The 27,149-nt window shown below is 42.6% G+C and overlaps 1 protein-coding gene across 6 annotated transcripts in view; it reads right to left on the minus strand.

Moving 5' to 3' along the window:
- The window catches only part of Mob2 (MOB kinase activator 2), a 75,959-nt gene extending 48,947 nt beyond the window's left edge, over positions 1-27,012 (minus strand). The window contains exons 1-2 of one of the 6 annotated variants that reach the window (XM_078188071.1): positions 10,287-10,795; positions 9,352-9,584 (exon numbers count right to left, since the gene is read on the minus strand). Coding sequence is in view for 3 of the 6 variants with exons in the window: in XM_078188112.1 (XP_078044238.1) it covers positions 9,352-9,446 (95 nt within the window). In the remaining 3 variants the exon portion in view is untranslated. Of the gene's footprint in view, positions 1-9,351; positions 10,796-23,946; positions 24,081-26,571 lie in introns of those variants that run through there. The other 5 variants (XM_078188091.1, XM_078188129.1, XM_078188122.1 and 2 more) reach the window with 5 other exon arrangements.
- Positions 27,013-27,149: the final 137 nt, after the last annotated feature.

Consider the following 27,149-nt stretch of genomic DNA (forward strand, 5'->3'; position numbering starts at 1 on the left):
ATCGCGATCTATTCCACGGCGATCTACGGCCGGATATTCCTGAAAACTATCCATTGGACTATGGCGGAGTAAACTGGGCCACGCAAACACCGGATACATCGTTCCCTGGTTCTTTCTGTGTTAAGGGCAACGGGAAGCTTTCCGGAAACCGTGATTCGCAAATGCCTGGCGACGACTTGCACGGTGTTTGACGGTGGATTCTTATTACGGGGGCGGCGTGTGACTTTTCCTAGGAACGGGACCGACTCCGCGGAACTCAAACATTTACTTAACCTTAATGCCCGGACCGTTTTCAGCGGCGCTTCTCCCGGAAGAGAAGAAACACGGCCCGGCAAACATTTCGCGGCGGTCCGCGTCGATCCGCAAGGTTATTATTGGACCGACGACGACGCGACGCGTTAATTGCTTGACGGTAAAATGGAAAACAAGGGAACCTCGTTTCTCAAACGAGCCGCGGCCGGATTAACAGGGAAATTAGCGACTTAATCCGCGACGACGACTAACAAATTGATGTCACAAATTGTTTCCGCGACGTTGCTGATTTCTGCGTGGTTTTGTATCGTTGTCGATCTGTTCATCGAATATTTTCCTCCTGAACTGCTTTAAGTTCAATTTTTATACCATATTATATCAATTTTTATTTACATTACGTTTCTAATTAGATGACCTAACACGTTACGGCCAACTCTGATTCGTAATGCGTACGAGTAAGAGAAGGAGGACGGCATGAACGCATGAACACTTCGAACTTTCTGACGGAAACATTTCCCAAAATCTTTCGACAACAAAATTCCAATAAATAGTAAAAGATAAATAATGTACTTTAAATAATGTACTTATTTTAAATAATGTACTCTATGTTAAATAATGTACTATGTCGTTAAACAATGAGACGTATTGACTTCACCAAAAAGAAGATATTCTGAAGTCTTCAGAGGTCTTTGATTCGGCTCGAATAAAATGTATCAGAAAATCGTGGCACTAATTTAATTACATGGACAATCGTCAACAAATTCAGAATTGGCCATTTACCAGCTATAATACTCTTGGCCAACTCTCTTCAGTCACCAAGTTCGGTTCCGTGCATGATCGTCCGGCAATTTTTGCGGAACGCAGACCGGTTGCCGTCGGACATTTCAGCCGCTTATGGCGCCACTCGAGGATCAAGCATTCGCTCGGCTCCGCGTCTCGTCTATGCTCGCGAAGGTATGGCGTTACCACGAACCCGTCGCGCCGCGCTCCCAGAACGAGCATAAACTCCTTAATAGCTGATCCTCGCAGGAGCGTCATCGCTTCGACCCTTTCACGGAAGAGATTTAATGATACCGGACAAAGGGATCCGATATAGACGCAGCGAAATTTCTTCTTTCAAAATCAAACTGCGACGCGCCGGCCAGGGTTGACAATTTGTTTAAAAAAAAATGTAAAATCTTGAAAACATATTTTCAAGTTCTCGGTCAATGGCGACCCAGTGTCGGTCACCGGATTAATATCCGGTTAATAACATCTATGGATCTTTCAGCAAATAATTAACGAAAGACGAATGCCCTAACGTAATCGTCGTTCTCCGTTTGCTGCGCGTGTTCAGTTTAAACGCTCGTGTGAACATAATTGGGCGACAAGTAGCATAGACCAATGATACGGATCCTTCGGGCGACGTTGTACGCTTCTAATTAGAACTGTCGTGGTTCCGGTGTCCAGGCGAATGCGCCGAGATAGAAACTCGGGTGATTCCATGCTCGTGGCAATCCCGATGAAAACGGAGGTTCGCAGTATGATCGTCGGGACGAGGTGAATCTGCGTGTCCGAGATTGCCTCAACGACCGCGACCGGCTTGAATCGGAACCAAAACGGGAAAGAGAGCCCACTCCCGTCTATTAGTTCACAGCCAGATATCGTTCTCGCCGATCGGGCATTCGAAATAGAAACGAAAATATATTTCGGTTTCGTTCCGATCAGGAACCAAAGTAGAGCCAAAAATCTATTTAACGAGGCGGGCGAGCAACGAAGAACGGTTTGCGGTTCGATTCGGTTCTGCTGCGCGAGAATCCGTATTTTTAGATTCGTCTAACCGTGACGACTGTCCGACGAACATTTTTCAGAGAATTTCGTAAAACCGCGACGAGGCTGAGCGAGATATTGGTATGCCGGTGGAATGCTGTGCTGACTATCTGTTGTCCTTTGCGAAGAATGTCGAGTCGGTCTCCGGTGAATAATTGCGAGACAAAAGGTGGAATAATTATGCTTTCCAGTTTTCTTTGCGACGTTCTAAATTGAGTTCGCGGCGAGGATTATTGTTCTTATTGTTGCCGAGACGTTGGACTTTTATGCGTATTTTGCATGGTAGAGCGAAGTTAGGCGTTCCTTTTATTTCTCTTTGAAGAAGATCCACGGCGTGATTATTAGACCGTGGCAATTTATGCGCTTGTAGTGTACGAAAAGCATCAGAGACTCTTATATCATCGTAGTACCCGGAAGTTGAAAACGCACGTATATGTATAAAAAAAAAAAGTATATGAATACTATTAGAATTATGAAAGTGAAATATTTAAATCGATATAACGTACAATACGCGAATAAAGATAAAGATGCGCAATAATTAAATTAAAATGAAATGCAAATTGTATGAACTATACCAATAGAACGTATTATATTCGTTTAACGTGTACAGTTGGGTTACTAAAATAGCGTTCGGTTAAAAATCCAACTTCTTATCCAAGGTGAACGAAAAACGAAAAAAAAAGAACGCAGTGGATCGATATATGAACGCGCCAGTACGATTCGGTGTGCGAGAGCGTTGGCATGAGTCGGTGCTCGAAAATCTGCATGCGCATAAAGGCCGGTAGTCTAATAATGAAAGCCTCGGGGGTCGAGAGATATAGTTTAATTTGCATTTAAATAAATTCTAGCCGCGAGACTCGAGGTTTCTGTCAGTTATCGGCGCGATTTACATTGTAAAGCGTGCGGTCGAACGTGTCCGTGGAAACACCGTAAGAATTCGAGGACTTGGAACGAGCGGTTGTTCGCTGGAGTGCATCGATCGTTGCAGTTCAATAGACCGATGATTATTCGTCATCCATCGGCGGTGCAATGTTTCCCATTTGAATCGCCGTAACTATCGTTTCATCTCAACGTAGCGCCGCCGCCACTTCACACGCTCAGACCGCCGTTGCAATTAATATTATTGTACTGGAGTTCGCAAAAATTAAAATCACTATATATTCGGGTTTGCAAAGATTATCATTACTGTATTCGATTTTTTTCAATTTTTTAAATATTACGCTATTAGTATATTCAATTTAAAAAGATACCATTACTCTGTAATCAAGTTTGAAAAAATTACCATTGCTGTATTCAATCGTTGAAAAACTAAAATGTAACCTAACGATGTAACAACTTTTATTATCACGTTTAGTATCGCTTTGCATACCAGAAATTGGTGCAAGAAATAAGCGCATCAAATAACCGCAGCCTGAACTGAAATCATAGTTGAAACATTCATTTCGTCATTTGCGCACTCATTGTATAATGTCTTTATAAGACCAGTCTACTTTTCAAGAAAACTGGCAATTACAATCAATCTTGGTTGGCACACTAATCGTTCAGCACAAGATTACGCGAATGCGTTGAAAGGCTCTCGACTGTGTATTAGATGCTTGAAACGCATGCAAATTGTAAATGCCTGTAAATCATAGCGTCCATTAAAATAGCCGCCGCATATTTAGCATCTCGTGTCATGAGGATTAAATGATCCGCACGTCGATCCACGGTTTTTAATCAAATAATTGTATAATTTTGCTTGACGTCAATTGTAGTCAAGCGGAAACATCAAATTGATTTCGCATTCACTACGCAACATAAAATAATTGAGCAATTATCGAAAGAACTGAGAATCAAAAGTGTCAACAGATGTTGCAATGCTCAGCGAGCAACGCGAGGAAATCATTCGCGGAAGTTGCATCTTTCTCGGTCCGGGAAAAGGGTTCTAATTTGTCGGGCAGCTTAATTAGCGCGCGACAGGTTCTGACAATTTCCAACGCATCCTTTCGACTCTCGCGATTTAATATTCAGCTTTGATGATTCGAGCTCTCGCGGTTTTCAAGGCCGCCAGAAATCACGGAAACTCAATGTGCACCGGCGCGCGGCGCGACCATACTCTTTTTATTTACTCCGCTCGTCCCATGATTTACGAAACACACCGCGCACTCGCACGAATTACGCAACTCGGTTCTCCCTCCCTCTTTCTTTTTCTTTTTTATAATTCTGACGCGACGTGCTTAGTTCGAACGCGAGATAGTGCTGCGTGACGGCACACGCGAATAATAAATATTTTCCGCGGTGGATTTCACTTTTCCGCTTGCGACCGCTGCTGCGAGCATTGTTGGTCACGAATGTGACGCTCGAAAAGCTAATAAGCAACGATTTCTCCACATTTCAATGCGAAATTTAACCTACTATAGCTCCACTGCATCATCTTCCACATTAATTTATCAATTCTTTTTATTTATACTTTTTCAATTTTCTATACCTACTTTATTTTTGTATTTTGTATCTTTTAGTTTATTTTTATTTACTTTGATTTACTTTATTTATATTATCTGCTAAATAAAACAATACTACAATCTAAACAACGAGTTACATGCTTCAGTATAATATGAGCATTCTAATTCAACAAGGCTTTGATATTTATTGAAATATCAAAATTTGATCGTTTCTATACCAATCTCGTCACATGGGGTAATTCGATAATAGCCTGATAGCTCGAAAAGATTTTCCTTTAAGGAATGATATTCGTAGAACAATTAGAAGAATGGAACGATAATTTTCTATAAATAAACGTTGACGATCATAATCTTATCGTCCATCTGTATTTCTGCGTCTTAGCGTGGAATATTTAAAAGTTCAAACATTCATTCGCGATAATAAATGGATCTTGTTGAACAAGCGATCCCGGACTTTCGAGCGGCGAGCAGGTATAGCTCGTTCGTGAATCGACAAACATTTTTAGCCACGTTCAGCGGAATACTGCGCGTTGTGAAAGTCTCGAAGCCGGGGAACGCGAGCCGCATTCAATGCCATTCTAGATTTTCCTAATCGCTGAGAACGCTTATAACGCGGCTTTGTTCGACGCAACATTTTAACACCGTCCACCCTCCGCAGCAACTTCGATCGATGCCGCTTTAACGCCTTCTCCCGGCCAAATTAACATTAGAGTTAACGAGCTCCAACCACGACTAATATTCACTCTTTTTTTTTCATAACGATCTTTAGATTTCGTTTATTGAAACTTTGTACGATTTCTTATATATTATATGCTGCATTAAAAAAGATTACTAAAGATTTTTTAACGCTTTATGAACCGGTAGTTTAATAATCTAAAATCGAAGATTAACAGTTCATTTAACGGAATGTCGTAAAACATTGTTTCAAGACTATAATAATCGCATTTATAATCCATCAAGTTATTTACATTAATATGGCATAACAAGTTCTTTTCAAATTGGCGTTAAGAACAAATTATTCAGCTTGTTGTAAACACGATTAGATCACTGAAGAGCCTATTACCATATTTATTGTAATGTATTATTGTACTATATATTGATCACCAAGCTTTCATTCAACAATAACCAGACTATTTTCGTCACCTGAAATCGAAATACATAGTAACTGAAATACGATGCAACTAAAACACAATATATTTTTTACTTGCACTAACTTGTGCTTGAACGTGTATTATTTAACCCCTTCCCGTGCCATTTAGCTCGACGAAACTCGGGCCCGAGCGGTCCGCATCAACGCGCGCTAAACAGACCAGACTGATGTTTGTAAACAGTCGCTATACGATCCGAAATGTAGATGCCCGCAATGCCTGTAATATAGTCAATTTTACGCCATACTGGAGTTGGGTTTCTTAAATTTTAATAATTGAACTGCTTCGTAACAACAACGACAAGAATCGTGACTAACTGTTCTGAGGTACCGAGAGGAACTAACATTCAGTCACGAGCGTAACGGGCAAAAAATCAGTCCGCGAGCCCGGCATGTTATGTTTACGTTTGGCCCAAGTATGTGTTCGCGACACAGACTCGCGATGTTTATGTGGGTCCAAGTATCTGTTCGCGAGTCGGGCTCGCGATGTTTATGTTTGGCCGAAGTAACTGTTCGCGAGCCTGACTCGCGATATTCATGTTTGAGCAAAAATCTTCATCGCGAGTCTGACTCGCTAAAGTACGCTAAGGGGTTAAAATCGATTTGAACGGGACTGGCACTTTCAAGCATTATTTGGCAGGATTTTCGTATCGGTCATGCAGCAGGGGCCGAGATCACGGCAACGAAAGGAAAAAGAAGCTGTAGGAACACCGGGAAGCCGGAGATGCATGTTTCGAGAACACCGGCAGCCAATTAATCTAACCAGAGCAGACCGTTCAAGTGTCCACTGAAACAGACAATAAAAGTTCTCGAGTCGATTCCACTTACGCGCCGTTCCTAATGAATAAGAAAACGCGAAACAATGATACCGGGGCCAGCAATTATCTCGCTAAATAATGGTTCTCGGCGATGGTACACTTGGCTTGAAGACGCGATGTTGAACGAACCACGGATTCGATTCTGTTCGAGCGCGACGATGCTATGTGCTCGTTCTTCCAGAGCATTGTTTACACGAACTGATAACATATGGCCAACGTTTTCAAACGCGAGAGCTGAGACAACATGCAAACAGCCGACCAACGAGCCGGAATCGCGGTCTTATCAAGCTCTCGCGAACGACGCCGAAATTCTGCGTTCGAAGCACTTCCTGCTTCGACGTGTGTGAAAAATCGTGCGAGCTTTCGCAACGTTTCTCTACGAGACTGACACAGTTGTGACTTTAAACACTTCCAATTGTTTTTTAAATATTTCAATCACATTGTATTTCAATTACATTTTATTTTAATTACATTGTATTTGATTAAATAGAAATTCAGCTACGTTTAATTAAATTACATTGTATACCAATTACCGTTTGTTTCATTTACATTATAGTTCAATTACATTGTATGTAATTATATGTCTATGTATAAAATATCCGTCCGAAATAATGTAAAAGCGTAAAATTAAAATAAAATAAATATAAAAAATGTGTAACTTCACAACATTTTGCACATTCGATGTTATGCAAAATAATTCCAAGAAAGATTAAAGTCGTTCTAAATTAAAAAAATGTTTACAGAGCACTTGAAAATCGTTAACTGGACTGTAAACTACTGAAGGCAGCTATCGATCCACGGATCGCGATCGACGGGAATAAAGTACGCGTCGCCATCGCATCAGTATCATCGGGCACGTATCACGTTGTCGACCTAATCGAAAAGGCAAAGAAGAACAACGCGTGCCATATCTGTGACAACAATCTGTATGATAATCCCCGGGATATTGTTTGCCGAATAATTAACAAGGCCTCTCGCGCGCCGCCTATTCCTAGTCGCACGGAACAAAACTAAATCACCTGTTGATTAATACGGCACAAGTCGAATCCAATTAATCGAAATCGGAGGAAACGCGAAAGCCGCTAACAATCTCAGGGTTTTCTCCGGTTATTAGAAATCTGGGATAACGAAATTGCTCCTGTTTGGGAAAACTCGGCAAGGATTGTGTGCAAATTATGTTCGTTAAATGCGAGAGGCGAAGTCGGGCGAAACGTGATCTAATTGCACACCGATCACGACGATTAAAACGCCACACCGTTCGATCGATTTCGCGAGTTACATTCCGCGTTCGTTTAATATAATTTCCTGTAATTGCCCCGGTCGACATTTCAGACAGTTCGTACCAATTACTTAAGCAATCGAATTATTGCAATTTTCATCGTTATGAATACACCGTGGATTTTATATGTTTGCCAACGTTCGAATTTCCCGTTTTTCATACACCGAAGGATACATTTTTGGGCAAACAAAAAAAATTCATTTAATAACAGAAGTATGCTGTCTATGAAAAAATTGAGTAGAAAATGAACACGAGAAAAGCTGACGTCGTCAAAAGGATCTAATAATATGATTATATTATTTATAACTAGACCTTCAAATTGTGATATTATGTTATTATATTACAGTTAAACTGTTAGATTATTATGTTATAATTAAACCTTAAACTAGGATTTTTATGTAAGATAAAAATTGTTCTGACACCAAATAACAGGTTGTTCCTTCAATTAATAGTTTTAATAAACTGAAAAAAGAATACCTTAACATTTTGTAACCGATTCATTTTACTATTTAAACACAACCAGTATTTCGCTAAAAGTACATAAAATTCCCGGTCTATTTATAATGCATTTAAATTATTTAATACTGGAATAAACCGCTTGTGCAGCTTCCGTTTCTTGCAACTGATGCACAAACTTTTTATCTTGCATAAACATCCGCAGTCTGGATATTGGCGAATTACGAGCCTCTGGGCAAAACACAATCGAGAAGCGAGAAAATTTCGCGTCCGATAGAACGCGAGCATTATCGACAGCTTATTTTCGCGCGTAGTATTTCATCGAATGGAAAATTATAGAGAAACATCTGCAGTCTGGCTAAACAACAGGTTACAATCGTCGGTGCTGCGGATTTCGTGCATTTGTGACGTGCACAAAACGTTGTGCGTCGCGCATAACAGCTGTAAACTTTCAAGGCTTAATAAACTGATCATCTTGTTTCTTATCAGATAAAATTCACAATGGAAATTACGTGTGCGCGGGTACGCCAAGCATACAGCTATAAGCGCCGAAGGCTTAATATTTTCCTTGTTCTCTTCTCTAGCGAAGCATGTGACGCATTGATTATATTATAGTATCGATTTGTGCGACAAATAAAAAAATTAATAAAAGTGAAGACAGAATAGAAGAAGAACAAAGATAAAGTAAAAATAAAAAAGTAAGAAATCTAAAAAAAAGACAAAATAAAAGTGAGAAGATAAAAATAAATAAAATAAAACAAAGTAAAAATAAAAGTTTAAAACATTATAAAGAAGTGCGATACAACGATTCGAAATCCGACCATATTCGAGATAATTACGTGTACGCAGTTTGCAGGCAAATTCGCAACAGCGCAAACTGTGGGCGACCGTGAAGTCCCGTTTCTAGCAAAGCCGACACCGCGTGTGCAACCTCGAAGCGCGTGAAATCTCTCGAACTAGCCAGGCTCCGGCCTTTCTCACGGAGAAAGTCGCCATACGATCGTCATTCCATAGTACGAGAAACACGTAATTTTCCCCCATAGACAGAGGCGAGGGCAACGAATAGAGTCGTCGTAGACCTCTATGTGTAACGCTAGCTCGTAGCAAGACACGCGCGCGAGTAGGTACACGGCACGCGCGATGACTGACCTGCAGAAGCACGTGACGGTGTCCTCGACGTCGATGGAGAGGGACGTGTCGATGGCCGAGTACTTGAGCACCTTCCTGCTTCCCAAGCCGAACATCGAACCGACACTGACCAGCCACCACCAAGCCAGACACGCACTCCCGCGGGTTCACTGCGAACCGGCCGAACAATGTTCAACCGCGACGCGCTCACCAAGAGACCGCGAACGGACTGTCGAAGATGGCTGACAGCGGCTCTGCGGTGGACGATGAAGAGAGACCAAGGTGTTGAAGAGGATGTGCAACGAAGATATGGTTAACGAGATGATGTTTGAAGCGATGTTCGAAACGATATTTGAAACGATGTTTTAAATGATGTTCAAGATGATGAAGAAGATAATGAAGAAAATGATGCACAAGATGACGACGAATATGAATAAAGCGATGAATAAAGTGGCGAGCAAAGAGATGAATAGAATCAAGAATAATATGATGTTTATAATGATGAAGGAGGGAACGGACAAAATTATGAACAAGAGGATGTTCAAAACGGTGTTTAAACTCATGAAGAAGGCTATGTTTAAAACGACGTTCTAAATTCTAAGAAAAGTACGCCGAAGGAATATCGCAGGATACCGATATAATACCGATCTCCGAAACAAGAGAATCGATACAAAGAAGACACAAAATGACGAAACAACTTCAAAGAATCAGATAATAATTGAAATGAGTCATATCCAAACAGAATACAAAATGGCAAACTTTATCGTGAAGATCCGAGTAAGGCAATGAGAACGAAGAAAAGGATGAATCTTCGACCAGTTACACGAGCATCATTCCTGAGAACATTCAGGAACACGAGAAACCATTCGAGTGCTCATTAATTAATCGCGTCCGGGTTATGAATATAAATATGAACGATGAAGCAGAAGAAAGTGTCGAATCAGAGTGAGAAATACCTGTGGCGTGGGCAACGGTCGCTGATTTCTGCGGACCGAAAACGACGAGACACTGCGAGACGCAGAAAATGACCACAAGTGACTCGGAAATAGCGGACGTTGAAGAGACGTTAGATGGAAGGTACGAGGGACGCGATCTTGCCGTGAAGTTTGGAGGGGAGCGAGATCAAAGTACAGGCTCGACTGCGACGAGAGAGAATCGTAGGGAATTGAAGGGACGCGGGACGTCGTAGAGTGGCCTCTGGGGACCTCTGGGGGGAGAGGGGGGAGAGGGCTCGGGGTCAGAAGAGGAAGGAAGAAGGGAAGAAGCACGAAGAGAGACACTAGCCGGAGACGGTGGCAGCTTGACGTTTCGTTTCGTATGACGCGCGAGGAGTCGAGGAAGCACGAGAACCGGCGCGCGAGACGTCGGCGTTCTCCAGCCGTTCGCCAGGTACCAACTGTCGCGGCAACCGCTATCGGCTATCGGCCCGCTACCAACGATAAACGGAGAAAGCGATCCGCGAGTGGAGGGGGGGAGGGGGGGGGGGAAGGGGGGGGGAGAGATAGGAGGGGAGGGGGAATGAACGGGAGACAAAAGGCCTTGGCGCTGGTCGAGAAGAAAAATAGGGGACCGAAATGTGTTGCGCACCTGAGAATCACTCGGGTTCCACGTTGGAAGGAGTCTGTGCTCCAAAGAAATAGAGGGGAGACCAGAGAGGGAGAGAGAGAGAAAGGATCAGAGGAAATGGAAGCAGAGTTCGCTGAAGAGAGAAGCAACCTGGCCACAATGGGGCTTCCTTCGGAGCTCCCCTGGCCCGGTCGGACAGTGCACCGTCCACTCTGTCCTTGTTCGGCCGACTGCTCCGGTAGGCTTAGGCTCTTCTTGTTGCTTTCAATGCGTTCCCGTCGCTCTCTGCCCGGGTAATGTAATTACGGAGAGGCCGGCGCAGCGCGGCGCTCAGCGAATCCGAACAAGTTCTTACTCTTCGGAGATCCGCGCCGCGGGACCGGCCTGTACCTGCTCTCTTCAGGGTCGCAGACGGTCAAGCCGGAACACCTCGCCGTTCGATGCGAAATTTTTCGGACACCGGGATTCACCGAACTCTCGCTGGATCCTCGGAATTTTTACCTGCAAAATCATGCATCTTACGCGAAAATATTTTTCACAGAAATATTCGTCTTTCTCTTCTGTAGATTTGTTAACAACGTCGCATCGACAACATACATACGTCCTTAGCGACGAAAATGGGTCGAAAAACTATATAACTCGTTATCGTATACAGCTGTGCGCGAGAGCGTGACGGCGGTATCTTCAAAACTTTATTACCTAGTGAAGGGGAGACAGAGCTAAAGTAAATATTGACAGTCCATTCGAATACGGATTGCCTAAGTTGTGTTCGAATTCTTTTCCGTCGTTGAAGAGAACAGAGATTTCCAAACCGTTACGGCAATTTTGCCTTACATTGTCCCACAGACTGAAAATGAAAATAAACACCTTGCGCTATTACGGTGGTGTCTCGTTTTACAACGAACTTTTGTATTTGTGATTCAAAATTTTGTATTTGCGTGTTAACTCGGTCTAGCCTGTCCTTATAATCGTGACGCAGTATAAATTTTTCTTTTCTGTTCATATTGTCGCGTGTAATTGGCTGAGTGAAGTTCCGTATTACGTTACATGTATTTTTGTTATTTTTGTTGCGTTGCAGATTCTGTTACATTTTTCTTTCATGTTAATGGAATGGAAATTGGTATGAATTGGTATGAAAAATGGTATGGAATTGAAATCGGTGGTGTCAGAAATCCCGTGGAAAGCTAAGTGTGATTGCGGTCTTTTATGCAATCTTTTGTAGCAAGGAACCGAAATTACAAAGAAATCGTAAAGATCGTTGAACAAGGTTCTATTTATTTTCAAGGAGATGTTTTAATACGCTTCGGGGAATACCCGATTCGTAGACGGTCCTTTGAAAATGTCAATTTACGTAAAGGTCTGCGGTCTAATAATAGCCGATCGATAGAGTCCTGGTTTTGATGCAATTTCCACCTTCTTCTAGTTGAAAGTCGAACTGGAGCTTAAAAATACAATACGAGAGAGAATGGAACATTGCGACACTTCCTGCCCCTTCGACTTTTGATTTAGTCCGCGGAAATATCAAGTTGAAACAGCGCGAAAGTGCGAAATTCGTATTCACGAATGACGGACCTATGTTTCTAAGCTCGTAATTTCAAACAGTACATATTTCTAATTTATTCGCTTTGTACATGCTACGTATATTTTTACTGCTGCGAGCTGACCTAGTGCGCCTTAACCTTTCACAGTCTGAATACAATCATCATTTACTGCTCTATTTGCTCATTGTTTCTCCGACGAGAATGTTCGTGGAAAATGTTGCCAATAGATCAACCACGTTACTAACATGGCAAAAAAGACGAAAGAGTGTTGTAGAACGGGTTACTACAGAGTGATAAATTGTGATAAATTGCATAATTAGCCTCATATTCATCGAATAAGGCATTCAATATCTTAATTCTTTTATTTTCATTATTTGTTTAATTACCTTTTTATTTATCGAATAAGACAAGCGCTGCTCCAATTGTTCGATTTTTTAAACATTATTAACGGAAGCGTATCGCTGAAATTACGTCCATGTTCAAGCTATACCAGAGAGATTTTGCAACCGAATCGGAAGGGCACTGCGGTGCGAGAAAAAAATCGAGAAGTGTGTGGAAAAAAAGGGTCGAAAGTTCGGAAGAAAGGAAACACCGTTCGACCTAAAGGACCCGGTAAAAATTAATTTCATCGGATCGTCGCGTACTGATAACGGGCCACCAATATGTAAATGTTTCTCGGGGCGGCTTGTCGACGAAAAAAAAGAAAAAAAAAAGAAAACGCTAAAAACGTGGCACAACGTTGCAACGGGAGCGATGGGAGAAGGAGAACCTGTTCCGCGGGGGCCGTTTCGCAATAATCGGCGAACTTTCGCAAAACGACATTAACCTCGCTCTGCCATTATTACGGTGTTTTCGAATTACCGGTTAACTCGGTTTCGACTCACCCCCGTTTATGCATCCCCGGCCACCTCTCGAACGCCCCTCGACGGGAAGCTAATTGCGCGCGAACGAAAATCGTTAACTCGATCGAATCGCGGCCGCCACCCGCCGCCGGGAAAAATATCGGGGAATTTTCTGCTTCTCTTTCGGATCGGCCCATGGAACACACACAAAGCGCTTGCAAACGCGTGTATATTGGTAAATATTTAGAGAGCAAGAACGCGAGTCGATTGAATGACAAGCACGATTCCTGCCTGTTTACCGGCCAGGACGTGTAATCGGATGAGATCGTGTAACAGACCCGAGAGCGAACTTTTGCGAATTTTTGTCTCGGAAACGGTTAAAGATACTTCGATCAATCAACCTATTTGGCTCGTATACGTGCATCCCAGCACTATGTGAGGGGATGTTTTTTTATTGCAACGGATTGCATTGAATCGTGTGAACAGCATGCACTGTAGCAACGAATCGATCTCGTGATGAAAATTGCATGTACAATCTACCAAATATGAATACTGTTTATTTTATTGCAATCAAAATAAAGTTTATTCTTCTAAATAAAATAAAGTCAAATACGATAACATTTCAAATAACATTCTGCCAAACAAATCTAGAAATAAAAATAAAAGAAATTTTAAACAATTAAAAATAACATTCGCCTCGTTCTATGAAGGAAATTATTAAGAACGAAAAAGTGCTAGTCGTCATAACTGTAAACGAAATCGTACGAAAATTAATTCAATCGTGTTCTGCAAATCTTATTCGTTGTAACGTAAAAATTTGTACTCGTTCATTCAACCAGCACATACGTTATTGGTACATTCTGTTTCAGATGTTCATTGCGATCGGTTTCTGCGCGGAAGAAGACAATTCTACCCACCAAAATTGATCGTTAAATCGACGAACCGGTTCCACGATTGCACAAGTATTCTGCAAACGAACCGGTCCGTTAAAATCGTCCGCGAACTTTAATCAAATTCGCCACCGAATCCGGTCGCTCCCGTATTTCCCCGGCGACCGTGGCAAAGGGCGGCGAAACTGGTTCGCAGGCTACGCGCGTAAAATACGAAAGGTTAAGGCCAGTCGATGCACGATCTTATAACGTTTCGTAACATCTGACACAACTATGAAACGCAACTATATCCACGGAGCATGCCGGCGGCGATAGCAATAATGTTCGGAGGGAGCAAGAAAGGCATACAGCCTGAAACACAAGCCGATATGTTTCCTTTTTCGTAAACGGTCAATTAAACCCATCGATTGTGGCTCGACGATGGGCGTGGCGAACGAATCGCGGGGCGGGGCTCGGGGGAGGGGAGGTGGAGCCGATCGAGGTGCCCGTCCGGGAGAATCCTGTCCCGTGACCTTGAACCGTCAACACTCGGCGCCGAGGACCAAAGGTAATTATCGGATGGAGAAATTTCGTGACCGAAATTCGAAAGGCGCGAAGCTACGCCAATGTATCAGCAGCTGTTAATAATTCAGCGTATCCCGCTACCGCGGCTAAAGTCCGTTGAGTTTCTCGTGCTAAAATACCGGCAATTTACTCGGCTTCACTAATTTATCCCGTACGTACTATGCGCACAAAGTGCCGTACCCCGGCCAAGTACTTCTCCGGGCGTCGACTGCGGATTTTATGCACCTGCAGCGTTCCTGCGACTGTCCGAAACTCGGCGCGCCAGTAAATAAATAATAAATAATCTAAGAATGATTTAGAACCGTGGTGGCCCCCTTTGCTTGTCGTAACTAGACTGCAGATATTTATGCGAAATGAGAATTGTCTGCACGAATTGCAAAGAATAAATACCAAGTAGCAGGTTCATGTATTTTACTTGTCATCTTAATAAATTAAGCGTAATACATTGACGTTCTAAAATGCTTTTAATTTTTACGCTATTTTAAATTGCATCTACTCAATTTTGCCATATAAGGCTAAACATTTGCAGTCTAGTCACTACAACATATATTTGTGTAAACATTCAACTCGTTTGATCTGGATGACGTGTTTAGATGACACTTTATTTTTAACACGTTCGCTACTAGCGTAAATAAATATATTTGTTGCATTTATCGTATTAAATACGTCATATCCTCTTCTAAAATATGATAGAAATATCGTCGAAGAGAAACTATAAATCCTATAAATAACGTGCCGTTTGTAACAATTTCAAAGGATTATATTCACAAAATTGATACGATGTTCTTTACGTGAGATACAAAATCGTAGACGTCACACACGCGTGACGCCGGGTTAGCGGACGTGTTAAGTTGCTGTTCAAAGTTATTTCTGAAACGATATAAATAGAACAACAATTTTAGATCGCAATATAGCAGACGGAAAAATTAGCCCTTCGCACTAAAAATAATTTTGAGACATTTTGAATTGAATGATTGAGGGGAAATACGTTGTTGGAGCAAATGCCATTATTGAAACCGTATAAATTTAAATTTAATACATTTTTGTTGTTAATAAAAATAATTCCTTACCGTCTACATTCTGTGTTTGATCAATTCGCGTTGTAAAAGCTAAGAAGATCAATCTAATTTACATAAAGTGCAATAAATCATACAAAATGGAAATACCGAACATAATGGAAATCATATAAAATGGCAAATCAAAAGGAACGTTTGGCAAACGATTAAATTGGTTCGTTTTCGATTGCATATTTAATCAATTACTGGCTTCCGTTAATAATTCTGTTCGACATTGCGGAATATTTCATGGGACGCTGAAGGCGGTCGATAAATTGCGTAAGAAAATTTTGGCGCAGTCCAATTACGATCTTGCCGGTTGTTTGCCGAGCAAATCGATCGATATATAGGAAATTCGCGAGTTTGCTCTGACAGTCAGGAACGGGGGAGCCATTAGCAGGGTAAACGAAACCGTCTGATGTTTCGGCGAATCGGCCCCGTAAGAATTCGATATCCGTACAAACAGCCGCGGTTGGACACATCGGTGCTCCGAATTCCTGGTCGAGCGTTCCAAATAATGCGGTGCAACGTGACAATAAGAGCCGTATAGCCGCCGCGTGTCAACTTTAGACCCGCAGGGCCGCGGAACACCCCGATATCGATCCCGATGGATTACATAATCCCATGGCCCGCGACCAGGGGTTAGTGGTGGGGCTTTAGAACGACTCCTCGTTCTCGCCTCGATTCCCTAGAAGAGCAAGAATTTAATTGAATTTGTGGCAAACATTGCGCAATAATCGACAAGGTTGCAACAACCACGAGAAACAAGTGGACAAAACCATGACGTCTGGACAAATCTGGATTAAAGACTTCAGATAAATCGTGTGAAATGTCGAATGAAAGATATTATATTATCCAATATTTCATAAATATAGAGCTATGTAAACGAGCCAAATGCATAGCAATTGGTCATCCCACACTAATCGGTTCCACTAACCTATTCTTATTTTTAATATTCCATTTTCAGTCGTGAGTTAAAGTCATAGTGACGTAAACGAAATTTTTGGAAATTTTAACCACGGCTTAAAATGTAATATATATACAAAAGGTTCGTGAAACAAGTGAAATCAATTATCGAGTTACTCTAAATTAACTCTTTGCAGTTGAGTGGTGACGCTGAGGCACCAATTAAAAATTGTTCTATCACGTTTCAGAATAATGCTAAAATTATCAAATTTACTTATCTTTGTATATTTGTGGGAAATCTTTACATACGAATGCAGGCAACGTACCTCTTTCGCACGGACACATAAAATATTGACCAGCATTCGTGCTGTTTTATAGTAACGATAACAGTTTACAACTGTGTATGCTAGCGACGCTGGTAGCAAACCTGTTAAGCAGAGATAATAGTGTTCCGCTTGGATGAAGAACCTGGTGGCTAAGCGATCAACGAAGGGAGAAAGTGTACAGTGTTCGAGTACACAGAGAAGGAGACGACCATTAACGGTTTATACGTTATGGCAGTACGCGTAGGTGAAAATAGGAACGGCAACCGATCGTCGTCGGCCCCAGTCGTCAATTATTTTAGCCCGGTTGTCTGTGAACCACGCGACGTTTATCCATTCACGAGTACCTCTGCCAACAAACGTCAGCCGACATTACCGTGAAAAATGAGGAAGCCGTCGATGGGGAGAGATACAGGAAAAGCGGAAGGAAGAGAGGAGGAATGGTCGAGGAGAGAAGGAGAGCAGAAGCGAGTAGAGTGAGCAGGACAACGAGGGACTCGATGACTGTCAAGTAAATGCGACACCGGTCCGGGCCCCGTTTACATGCTTCAACACGTCCCGTGGGAGCGCTGTCTGTTCCAGGATTAAGATGGACCGCGGAACAACCCCTTCCTTCTCCCTCATTCTTTCTTTCTTTCTTCAGAGGAAAATGGAAGCTCCGGGAAAAGTATGAAGAATGACGCGACACCGTCTTTCGCGGAGCAAAAATGGCCTGCGTTAACTTTTCACCGGTCCGACTAGAACCCGAGTCGGATTCCTGTCTGAACGTTTCACTGAGATTTTTCATTCATCCATGGCGAAGATCGTCAAAATAACCAGAATTGATATATGAGACGCGGGGAGACGGCGAACCTTTAATTATTCGACGAGATTGTTACGGTTTTAACCGGGACGCGGAAACAATAGACTAGAAAAAATAGAAATACGAGACGGATAATAATTCTGGATTCCATATGCAACTGTGGTCATCGAACTCTAGATATTAATCATGTTCGATGGTATTGCTCTCTTCATTATAATCTCCGAACTAAGCAAAGAACATCTGTTAATCGGTAAAAAAAAAAACCTTTTCTTATTAATAATCTCCATGTATAATTAGATATCGATGCTCTTGAAATAATTAACAAGTTATTACAGTATATAGTATTACTTGTTAAGTCTTCCACATGCTGTTCTTTCTCATTAGTCTATTTTGTAGTACAAAGTTATGTTAATGTTTCGGTACGTGAGGTACTAAGGATAAAAATAAGAAGCAGAGGATCTGCCGTTGGTAGCGCGTAGCATAGCCATCGTAAAACGGTGTCTATTTAATGCCTAGGCTACAGTAAATCCTTCGTTTAAGATGCTTTACGGGCCGCCTCTGCGTGAAGCTCGATACAAATTGTGGTAAAAAAAACAGGATGACGCAGCTACACTGGCGAGAAAAAAAAAAAGAAGCATTTTTCTCCGGGAGAGAATGTAATTGGTACCTCTTTGTTTTTAATGTAAAGCAAGATAAACGTTGATTAATCAAGAGAACGGTGCAGTAGGTGGCCGCTGACGTAATCGTGTTGTCTCCTTGGTTCCCTCGTTGCGCAACGCGAGAGCGTAATCTATGGGCAAGAACGAGTCAGCAAATGACTTTTTTTTTTCGCTTCTAGTTCTATCGTTGCGTTAACGGCGAGCACTCACGATAACACGGAGAAAGAAGACTCGTGAGTGGAATGACGACAGAGAGGAAATGGGTCGGTGCAATTGCTGGCCTAGAATCGCTAGCTACCTACCAACCCTAGTTACAAGCGACCTCAACGATCCTGGAGGAACCGAGAACCTGTCGGATGTCATCACGATTTTTGGAAAAGTTTCTATATCAGTGACCTTAAAAGATCCAAATGATTTCGATGACCTCTTCGTACGATCACAAAGATCTAAGAATGAATCCAGCTCGTGGAAATAATCTGAAGACTTCGATAAAGATCCAACAGTGTTCGCAAATGACCTCCAAAGTTCCTAGACAAATTCTAAAGTTACTTCAAGTTTTTAATACAAATTCTGTAGCCGAGGAAAAGAATCTAAAAGTCTTCAAGAGGACTCTACAGTCTGCAACCCTCTAATTAAACTCAAACAAGGGATCTCTAAAAATTCGGTCGACTTTTCGAGCAACCGGACGGTTCATAGAAAAATTCCATAGCTCCTCCAAATGATCCCAACAACTTTATAGAGCTCCTAAATCTGATTTAATGGCAAAGATTCTCCGGATTCCTGAGTCACCCCAAGGTGTCTGAAAGGGCGCGTCCACCCTCTCCCCGATTCCCGAGGAATCCAGCACGAGTTCTGGAGCCTCTGCAAGGTACCTCAAGGTTTTGAAAAGGATCCTACAGCTTCTAAGACTCCTCAGAGGCTATTTCATTGACTTTTCCAGCTATCGAAACGTTTTCAAGAAAGTGCAACTGCTTCTCGAAATGACTTTATAGAGTCCATATGGAGTCTCCAGCTTTTTCAGTGACCATAAGGTACTCACAACGACTCTCCAGTTTTGTCATCTATTTTTAGGTTTACAGAAAGATTGATTGGGTTGCCAGAAGCTTCCCTAAAGATCCTAATAAAAATTTCATAGCTCTTTCAATGACCACGAGGATCGCAACAATGTTCCGCGACTTCCTAAATATCGCGAAGGTCTTCCAAAAGATTCACCGACCTCGCTAAGCATCCTGAAGGCTTACGAAGGAATCCTTAACTTCTCCAAGTGTCCTAAAGATCTTAATGAGGATTCTGTTGCCTCCACAGAGGACCCGAAAAGATCCCGCGTCTCCCGTCGACTCTCCAAGCAACTAGAATGCAGCGTTTGGCATCGAGTGAATCAAATTTTTAATTTAAAATAATTAACTCCCATTGATCAAATAAATATTACTATTATTATTATTATTAATTTGGGGCCGAACTCCGCTAAAAGATGCAACGAAAAATCTCGTTATCACTTCAGACAAATTCGAGTTCCCCATAAAAAAAATCCCACAGCTCCCACAATGACCCGGTGCCAACCTCGCAAGAATTCAACGACTTCCGACGACCGACCTACCGAACCCGAGAGAATTCTACTGGCTCGAAACGACGATGTAGAAGTCGCGAAGATCCCAGGCGAAGCTCCGGAGAAGCAGGCTCTCCTATCACAACCACGCGTGATGCCGGTTTATGAACACGTTGCCATTTGTCACGGGTAGAGTCTCGGCTCGCTATCGTTTATCGCGGCGCGCGTAAATCATGCCGGGATAGTGTTTGTAAACAGCCAAATGAGATCAGTCGCAGCAAAGTTTACGAGAGGACGCGGACGTGCCATTTATTCCCTTCGGCCTCCCTCTGGCCTTCCTTCGGCCCCGCTTCAGCCTCCCTTCGGCCTCTCCCCCCGGCCACCCTTCGACCACCCATCGCGACGATAACCGAGACTCTCTTTCCTCGCATGAGTCCCGCGAACATCTGCCCGACGTCGAGCCGATGTCACGAGCACGTAAAACAGATTTTCTCTTCTTTTTTTTTTCGACAGTGAGGCTAGAAAAAGACTCCTTTGTTGGCGAGCACGGCGCATAAGACGATATTACACGATAAGTATGTTTGCGGATAAACGACGACCATAACGGAGACATTGGCCAGCGGGCTCGACGTCACGTAATATCGTCGCCGAGGGCTGTTATCGCAGGAACCGTTGATAACGCTCGCCTTTATCGCCGCGGCCAATATTATACTTTGTCGGTGGGGTATTATTTGGTGAACACAGTGTGTCCCGACTGTTTATCCGGACGGTGTATAGGGTGTCCGGCAACAGGTGGGAGAAACGTTGCAAGGGACAATGGGAAGCCGACGTCAGGAATCAAATAATCAAGGGTTCGGAAGGTTCGGGATCTCTCCGATCCATTCATAGGTTTTACCGAGTACTCGTTAACTCTTTCGGAAATTCGCGCGGCCGATACCTGTCTAGAAATCGTGACTGTACAAGGTGTAAAAATAATAAATGTCACGACAAGATCGTTTCTACACCCATGATTTCGTGGAACATAATCTAAGCAAGCTGCCACAAAATTCATGTTGAATTGTTTCAAGGCTAAAACAGTTGACATGCCATATAACAATCTATAAGTATTCAAATAGTACATAAAATAAATATCGAGAGACCATAAATAATTTACAATTATCTTAAACACAGTGCTAACATGTGCATGTGACAACCTTGTAGTTGTCTAAATAAACCATCCGATTTAAAGCATTACTAAATAAATAAATTAATAAACAAGTAAGTATGTAAACGAAATATATAAAAACGTAGTATCTTTACAAACTCAAATTTCATTTCGCGTTATATAGACTCGGGAAGATCAGCAGTGTTAAACCTTTGTACACGAAACCATCTCAACTCTGAATCAAAAATAGTTCGCCTGACCTACGTCACTTCCATTTGAAATGGCAACATTTTAATTATGCGTGATAGAGTCATGTAAGTCATACATTAGCTGCACTTCCAACGCTTTCTCGAATCTAAACAAATTGTATAATCTAACAATTATTTTCGAATGTGATAGAACAACTTTGTATGATACCTCGGAGTCGCCAATTCGACTGCAAAGAGTTAATAAAATGTTCGGACCAGGAGATAAACGACGAGGAAACGGCAAAAGGGCAAAAGGAGCAGAGGAGCTTTTCCAAGCAATTTGCATTGAGCGCCGCTGCGAAAACCGCTGCGAAAACGGGTCAAAGTTCGGCGGGTGGGGAGTTACGCGGAATCGACACGGTGTCTCATAGTTAGCGGCCTATTGGCATAAGCGGCGAATCGCTCGTTCGCTCGCGGGCTCTCGTGATTCACCGGGGAAGCGGATCCGCGGCAGCGGTCTTTCGCGTCCACGTGAGTCATCGCTCGGTTCGGTTCGGTTTCGAGCCAGCGACCACGCTTTGCTCGCTCGCTCGCTTTCCGTGTTGCTCGCCGCGCAAAACACAAGCCGTAGCTATCCGCGCAACCGTCTCGAAAGTGCACGACACGTATACAGAGACGCGCGGAGCCGAAGCGATCAGTCGGCCAGTCACCGAGCCATTGTCTTCTTCCCGTTTTCCCCCCGAGAGAGCTCGTTCTATCCAAGAGAAACGCTTTCCGGCCCCGCCCGCGACTTTTACGATCACCGCGGTACGATTTTCACTGTGACCTCTGATTCCCACCAAACTGCATTCCCTCAACCCTTTAAGAGCAAACCTTTGTTTATCTGTCACACTAAGATCCAACTACTACTACACATACACATAGGAGGAACACATTCATATGTTAGTTTCAAGCAACTAATAAAGATCTTTATAGTGAAATACTTTCTTTTATAATAAATACTGGAAAAAAGTCTTACAAGTTGTTTGAGACACGCGTATGCACATGTGTTCCTACTATGTGTATGTGTAAACAAAGGCTCACCCTTAAGACGGCAATTTCTTTTTTCCTTGAGTGAAAGGGATCGATTTTTCATGCATTGTCTTTCTTTTTAATAAGCTATGAAATCCCTATTGAGATTATTAGCAATATGCACATTACTGTGCGTGCTAATATTACATATATAACTTATATAACTTAGAACCGAAGATCCGTCAATTACTAATGCATTTTCGAACTTTTGTCTAGAGATACAGATCACAGGATTTCAGAAAATTGTGAATAATTCAAATAAAACTGAGGGTTTATACAAGAAGATATCTACTGTATATGGTTGAAAATACGCCTTGTTACAAAGCCTTGAAATTAGAATATTTTCTATTGTCCTGTTGCCTTTGTAAGCTCTCAACTTGGAATTAATAGCTGTTTGTTTCTTGTTAGGGATTGAAACAAGAGTTTGTCCTTTTGTGGACTTGCGATATTTTCGGGGCAAACTATACAACCGTTTAAATCCTATGGTTAGTAAAGAGTGGAAGTGCGAGTTTATAAAGATGAAAAAAAATCTTTGGTTCCCTAGAGGAATAACACTAAATAGCATTAACTCTACATCTATCACCGCCGGTGAAATGACCAATCTCGCATTTTTCTATATCATAATTATTCAAGTTATAAAACTGCTTCCGTTAAAAATTCTCGTATACATATATTTCACACACTAGTATTTTAATTATGAAAAATTTGAACAAGTTCTATCTTGTAATTTCTGTGAGGCAATTCTTATTGGTTGCTTTTAGACCTCGACAGGTTTTGTGTTACCTTTATTCCTGAACGTGCACAGCGAGTCTGAAGACCACTTCCTATTAAATAATGACTCTGTAACGTCTCGTCTGGGCGACGACGTAGGGAAACGCTGTTGAACGCGCCATGAGATGGTGGGGACGGGAACGAAACACTAGAGAAAAGTGACTAACCGGTCCGGCAGTGCTCGATGTTTTCCTGCACACCCGCTATATCGCCGCGCCGCGATAAAGCGCGCGTTTTTAACCACAGGACGTGGTTAAAAAAATATACATGTATATTAGACCGCAAAGCATTAACGAGTTAAAGCGACCTCGCCGCTGAAATCGGTTCTTCCGCCTCGTGTCGTCCCTCAAAAGTTTCGAGAACGCTCGCGATTACTACAGCAAAGATATTCAACCGTATTTCCATTTTTATAATCGACCGGGGCGGAGCCAAAATAAATTTGAATCTTATTCCTCGCACGAATATTAGAAAACGATATGAAACGTGACCTGAAATTCTGCTCACTGTCCAATAGATAAAAAACGATGGGAATTATCTTAAAATGTAATTTGCCGTCGCGAAAGATTAAAAACGATATAAATAATGGCCAGTAATTTCATTGGCAGGTCGAAATCAACCTGCAGAATAATCTAAAATTGTTCAGCTATATTCAATACATCGATACCCTAAAATTACCGAGAGCAGTGCGAACAATTTCAACTGATTAAATTGCGCAATGCATAAAAAAGTAACATAAAACTTCACTTACGAAGCGCAAACACACGCTGATACGCAGTTTCCGTAAAATAGCATGGTCGATTGGAAGGTAGGATCCTTCGCGTTTTCATTCAAACGTAAAATAAGATTACTTCACCGCCGCGCGAATCGTTTAACTCTGACAATGAGCAGCGCGCGAAACATTTAACTCGAGGCAGCGCGCTCTAGCAGGGCAAGTATAAATATAAAAGTGTATTTGAATAAATCTTTATTCAAACGTGCGCCGGTGTAAAAATTTATTCAAACATCAACGAAACAGTGATCCTTCGTTGCCCGGCAACTGATGAATCGTTTTACTGACTGCCGACCACGGATCCGTCGGCACGATGAATTTTTGCGTCGCTCGCGAATAACGAAAGTAACTTACAATTTATCGACGGTGCCGGGTTTAAGGGCCAACCGTATCGCACGGAACGCAATAAGCGAGGTGAAACGCGATAATTTTATCGCCGCCGATAGATATTGCGAAAAAAATTCATGCTCGAACATTTTAATCTACGATATTACCATTTTTCCTCCACGTTTCACCGCGCTTGCTCGACGAAATATCCTCGAATGGTTAGTCACAGCCGAAGGAGAAACGAAACGTATAAAGACGCAAGTGGGCACAAATTCTCCAAGTTGGCAATAAACACTGATCAATTCACTGGTTCCTTTCGGTAAAGCAAATCCCGATTCGGTGCACTAGTCTCTATAACGTTCGATCCCGCTATTATCACTAGCAGCACCCAGAGTTACCAAAATTACAGATTCATCGAAACAAGCTTCATAAACGGAAAACGAACGAATTTAATTGAGTAAATTGTAAAACAAAAAAATGTGTCAATCGGTTATTTTGATCAATCCGGTGGTTTCATTGTTAAAAACAAAACGCGCAATAGTTATTACAAAGGTTGTAACGGTCACGTGTTCACTCTAATACCATAAACGTGCCACGATTTACCACGCGGTACTTTATTTCAAAGGCCAACATATACCGGAAACCATACGGTTCCCGTACGTGATAGGCATACCGTAAATAGGTAATCGCATATCGCCAGTATAATAAAAAAAAAAGGATAGAAACAAACAGAGGTGATGTGACGTTCGTATTACGCAGCTACACATTTCTACGTATACCAAATTCTAGGAACTATCAACAACGAAAACCTAAAATCGAACAACGTCGATATACTATATATATATCGTTCAATCAATCTAACTACTCTCTACATGTACGTTGTAACCGATTATTGAACACTGGCAAAACGTTTTCTTAAGTATTCGTCCTAACAAACTACACGCATCACACGTGTAATCGTCAGAGGACACGATAACGTAACGTAAAATGCCGTTACCTCGCTGAGTTTCACTTTCCATTCGAGCAATTCGAAATAAACTCGATGCGGCAACATTAACCCTGCTGGTCTTCTCAACTTTGAATTCAAAAATGAATCAGATGGAAAATAAAATTGCAAAGAACAGCGGGATTAAACGTAACAATGTCTCGTCAATGTTAAATCAGTTACAAAGGATCGACTTCATTTGAATATGTACTGTACGCATCTTCAACTCTACGCACACCAGGTGACCTATAACCGATGGTGCAATCGAGAAAGGGGTTGACTCGACACGAAGAAATAAATCGAGAGAACGTGCGATTATATTTTCGTACACACAGCTTCGTTTCAGAAATAATTGTTTTGAAAACTAGGTCCGATACGCGCGTTATTTGTACGGATTATCACAAGTCTGTTCATGACTGACCGTTTCCACTGTTCATCAATACCGTGCACCACAGTTGAATAAAGTCTCTCTGCTCTGAACTCCACCACCAATAACAGACCACCGTATATGTATTACGACTACACAAGAAAAAAAGATAGAACTCACAATTCATTTCACCGTATCGGTTTTATAGACGGACAACACGTAGCTCGTTTACGTAAGTGCTTCGTGGTGTACGCGTATCCGTTGAATCGGCCGAAAAATAGGGGGTCCAAAACCGGGAATTCATTCGAGCAAATTTCTCGACACGTTTTTCTTTTTGTTTCGAAATGATTAAAGAAAACAGGAGAGGAAAAGAAAATGTTATTCTCGTTGGCAAAAACGTCGACATCTTTGGCTGACTCATCCTGAAATCTTTGAACCTCATCGGCGACGCGCGAATCGACGCTGTCATTGTTTTCCGTCGAATCGACGGTTCGGGTCGCACGATGTTCTATATACACGCGTTATTTCGTGACAGTGGCGTACGAAAATTCGAGATGACAACCACGCGGCGAACGACAGCTCGATTACCATGGTGCACGGGATAACCACCGGCGGCGATTGGTTTCTCTCAGAAAATGGTAGAAGACGAAAGAGCCGACGGGGCCGAGGAGACGTAGGTACGACGACTCGGAGAGAGCGTCAACCTCGCGGGGAGGTTAGGCTCTGTTCGAGAAAACCATGAGAGAGGTTAACCTCTTTCCATTTTTTCTTTCCTCTCCCCTCCCATGCACGATCGCACGATTCCACACTCACACGCACGAGCACACTGTACGCCCGCGGATTTCGCGTTCGTGGAAATTCGCGCGTGGATAATCTCTGGTTTCGCGAACGACCACAACGACGACGACGAAAAAAAAAAACTTACCCCATAAACCAGTCCACGGTATCGCGGAGATACTCGGGTAACCTATCCAGCTTGGATGATTTTCAGTTGGATCACCGCCGAGGAAAGTAGCACGAGAGTCGAGAAAACAAAATAAAATTTTCTCTCTCTCCTCACACTAGCACCAGCAGCAGCGGCGGCGCACGTTCCGCGATCTCGTGAAATCTAACATGGCGAAGCTCTATTGTCACCTGTTCCCGTCATGCCTCACTTGCCCTCCCCCCCCTCTTCCACCCGAAAATACTGCCGATTTATCACCGCCACCGCGTACTTTCGCGCGCGTAGACGATCCCGTTTCCGTTCCTCGAGTCTCTACGGCAGGCAAACACCGTGCCTCTTTCACGGTCGATCTACGAGGAGAAACTTCCACGAACGTCCGACACTGCGCACACGGGAATGGCACACAGCTTCGAGCGCGCACAGCTGATCGTACGACCTAACACGAAACTCGATCGCGCAACCCCCACCGTTTGCTCACCTGACGAAAGAGGGTAGTACCTACCACCGCACGCGCGCATCTGCTTTACCGATGTGATAACAGACGCGCGCGCATCATCTGC

Source organism: Augochlora pura, chromosome 2, assembly GCF_028453695.1.
Source record: "Augochlora pura isolate Apur16 chromosome 2, APUR_v2.2.1, whole genome shotgun sequence".
Classification (NCBI taxonomy): Eukaryota; Metazoa; Arthropoda; class Insecta; order Hymenoptera; family Halictidae; genus Augochlora; species Augochlora pura.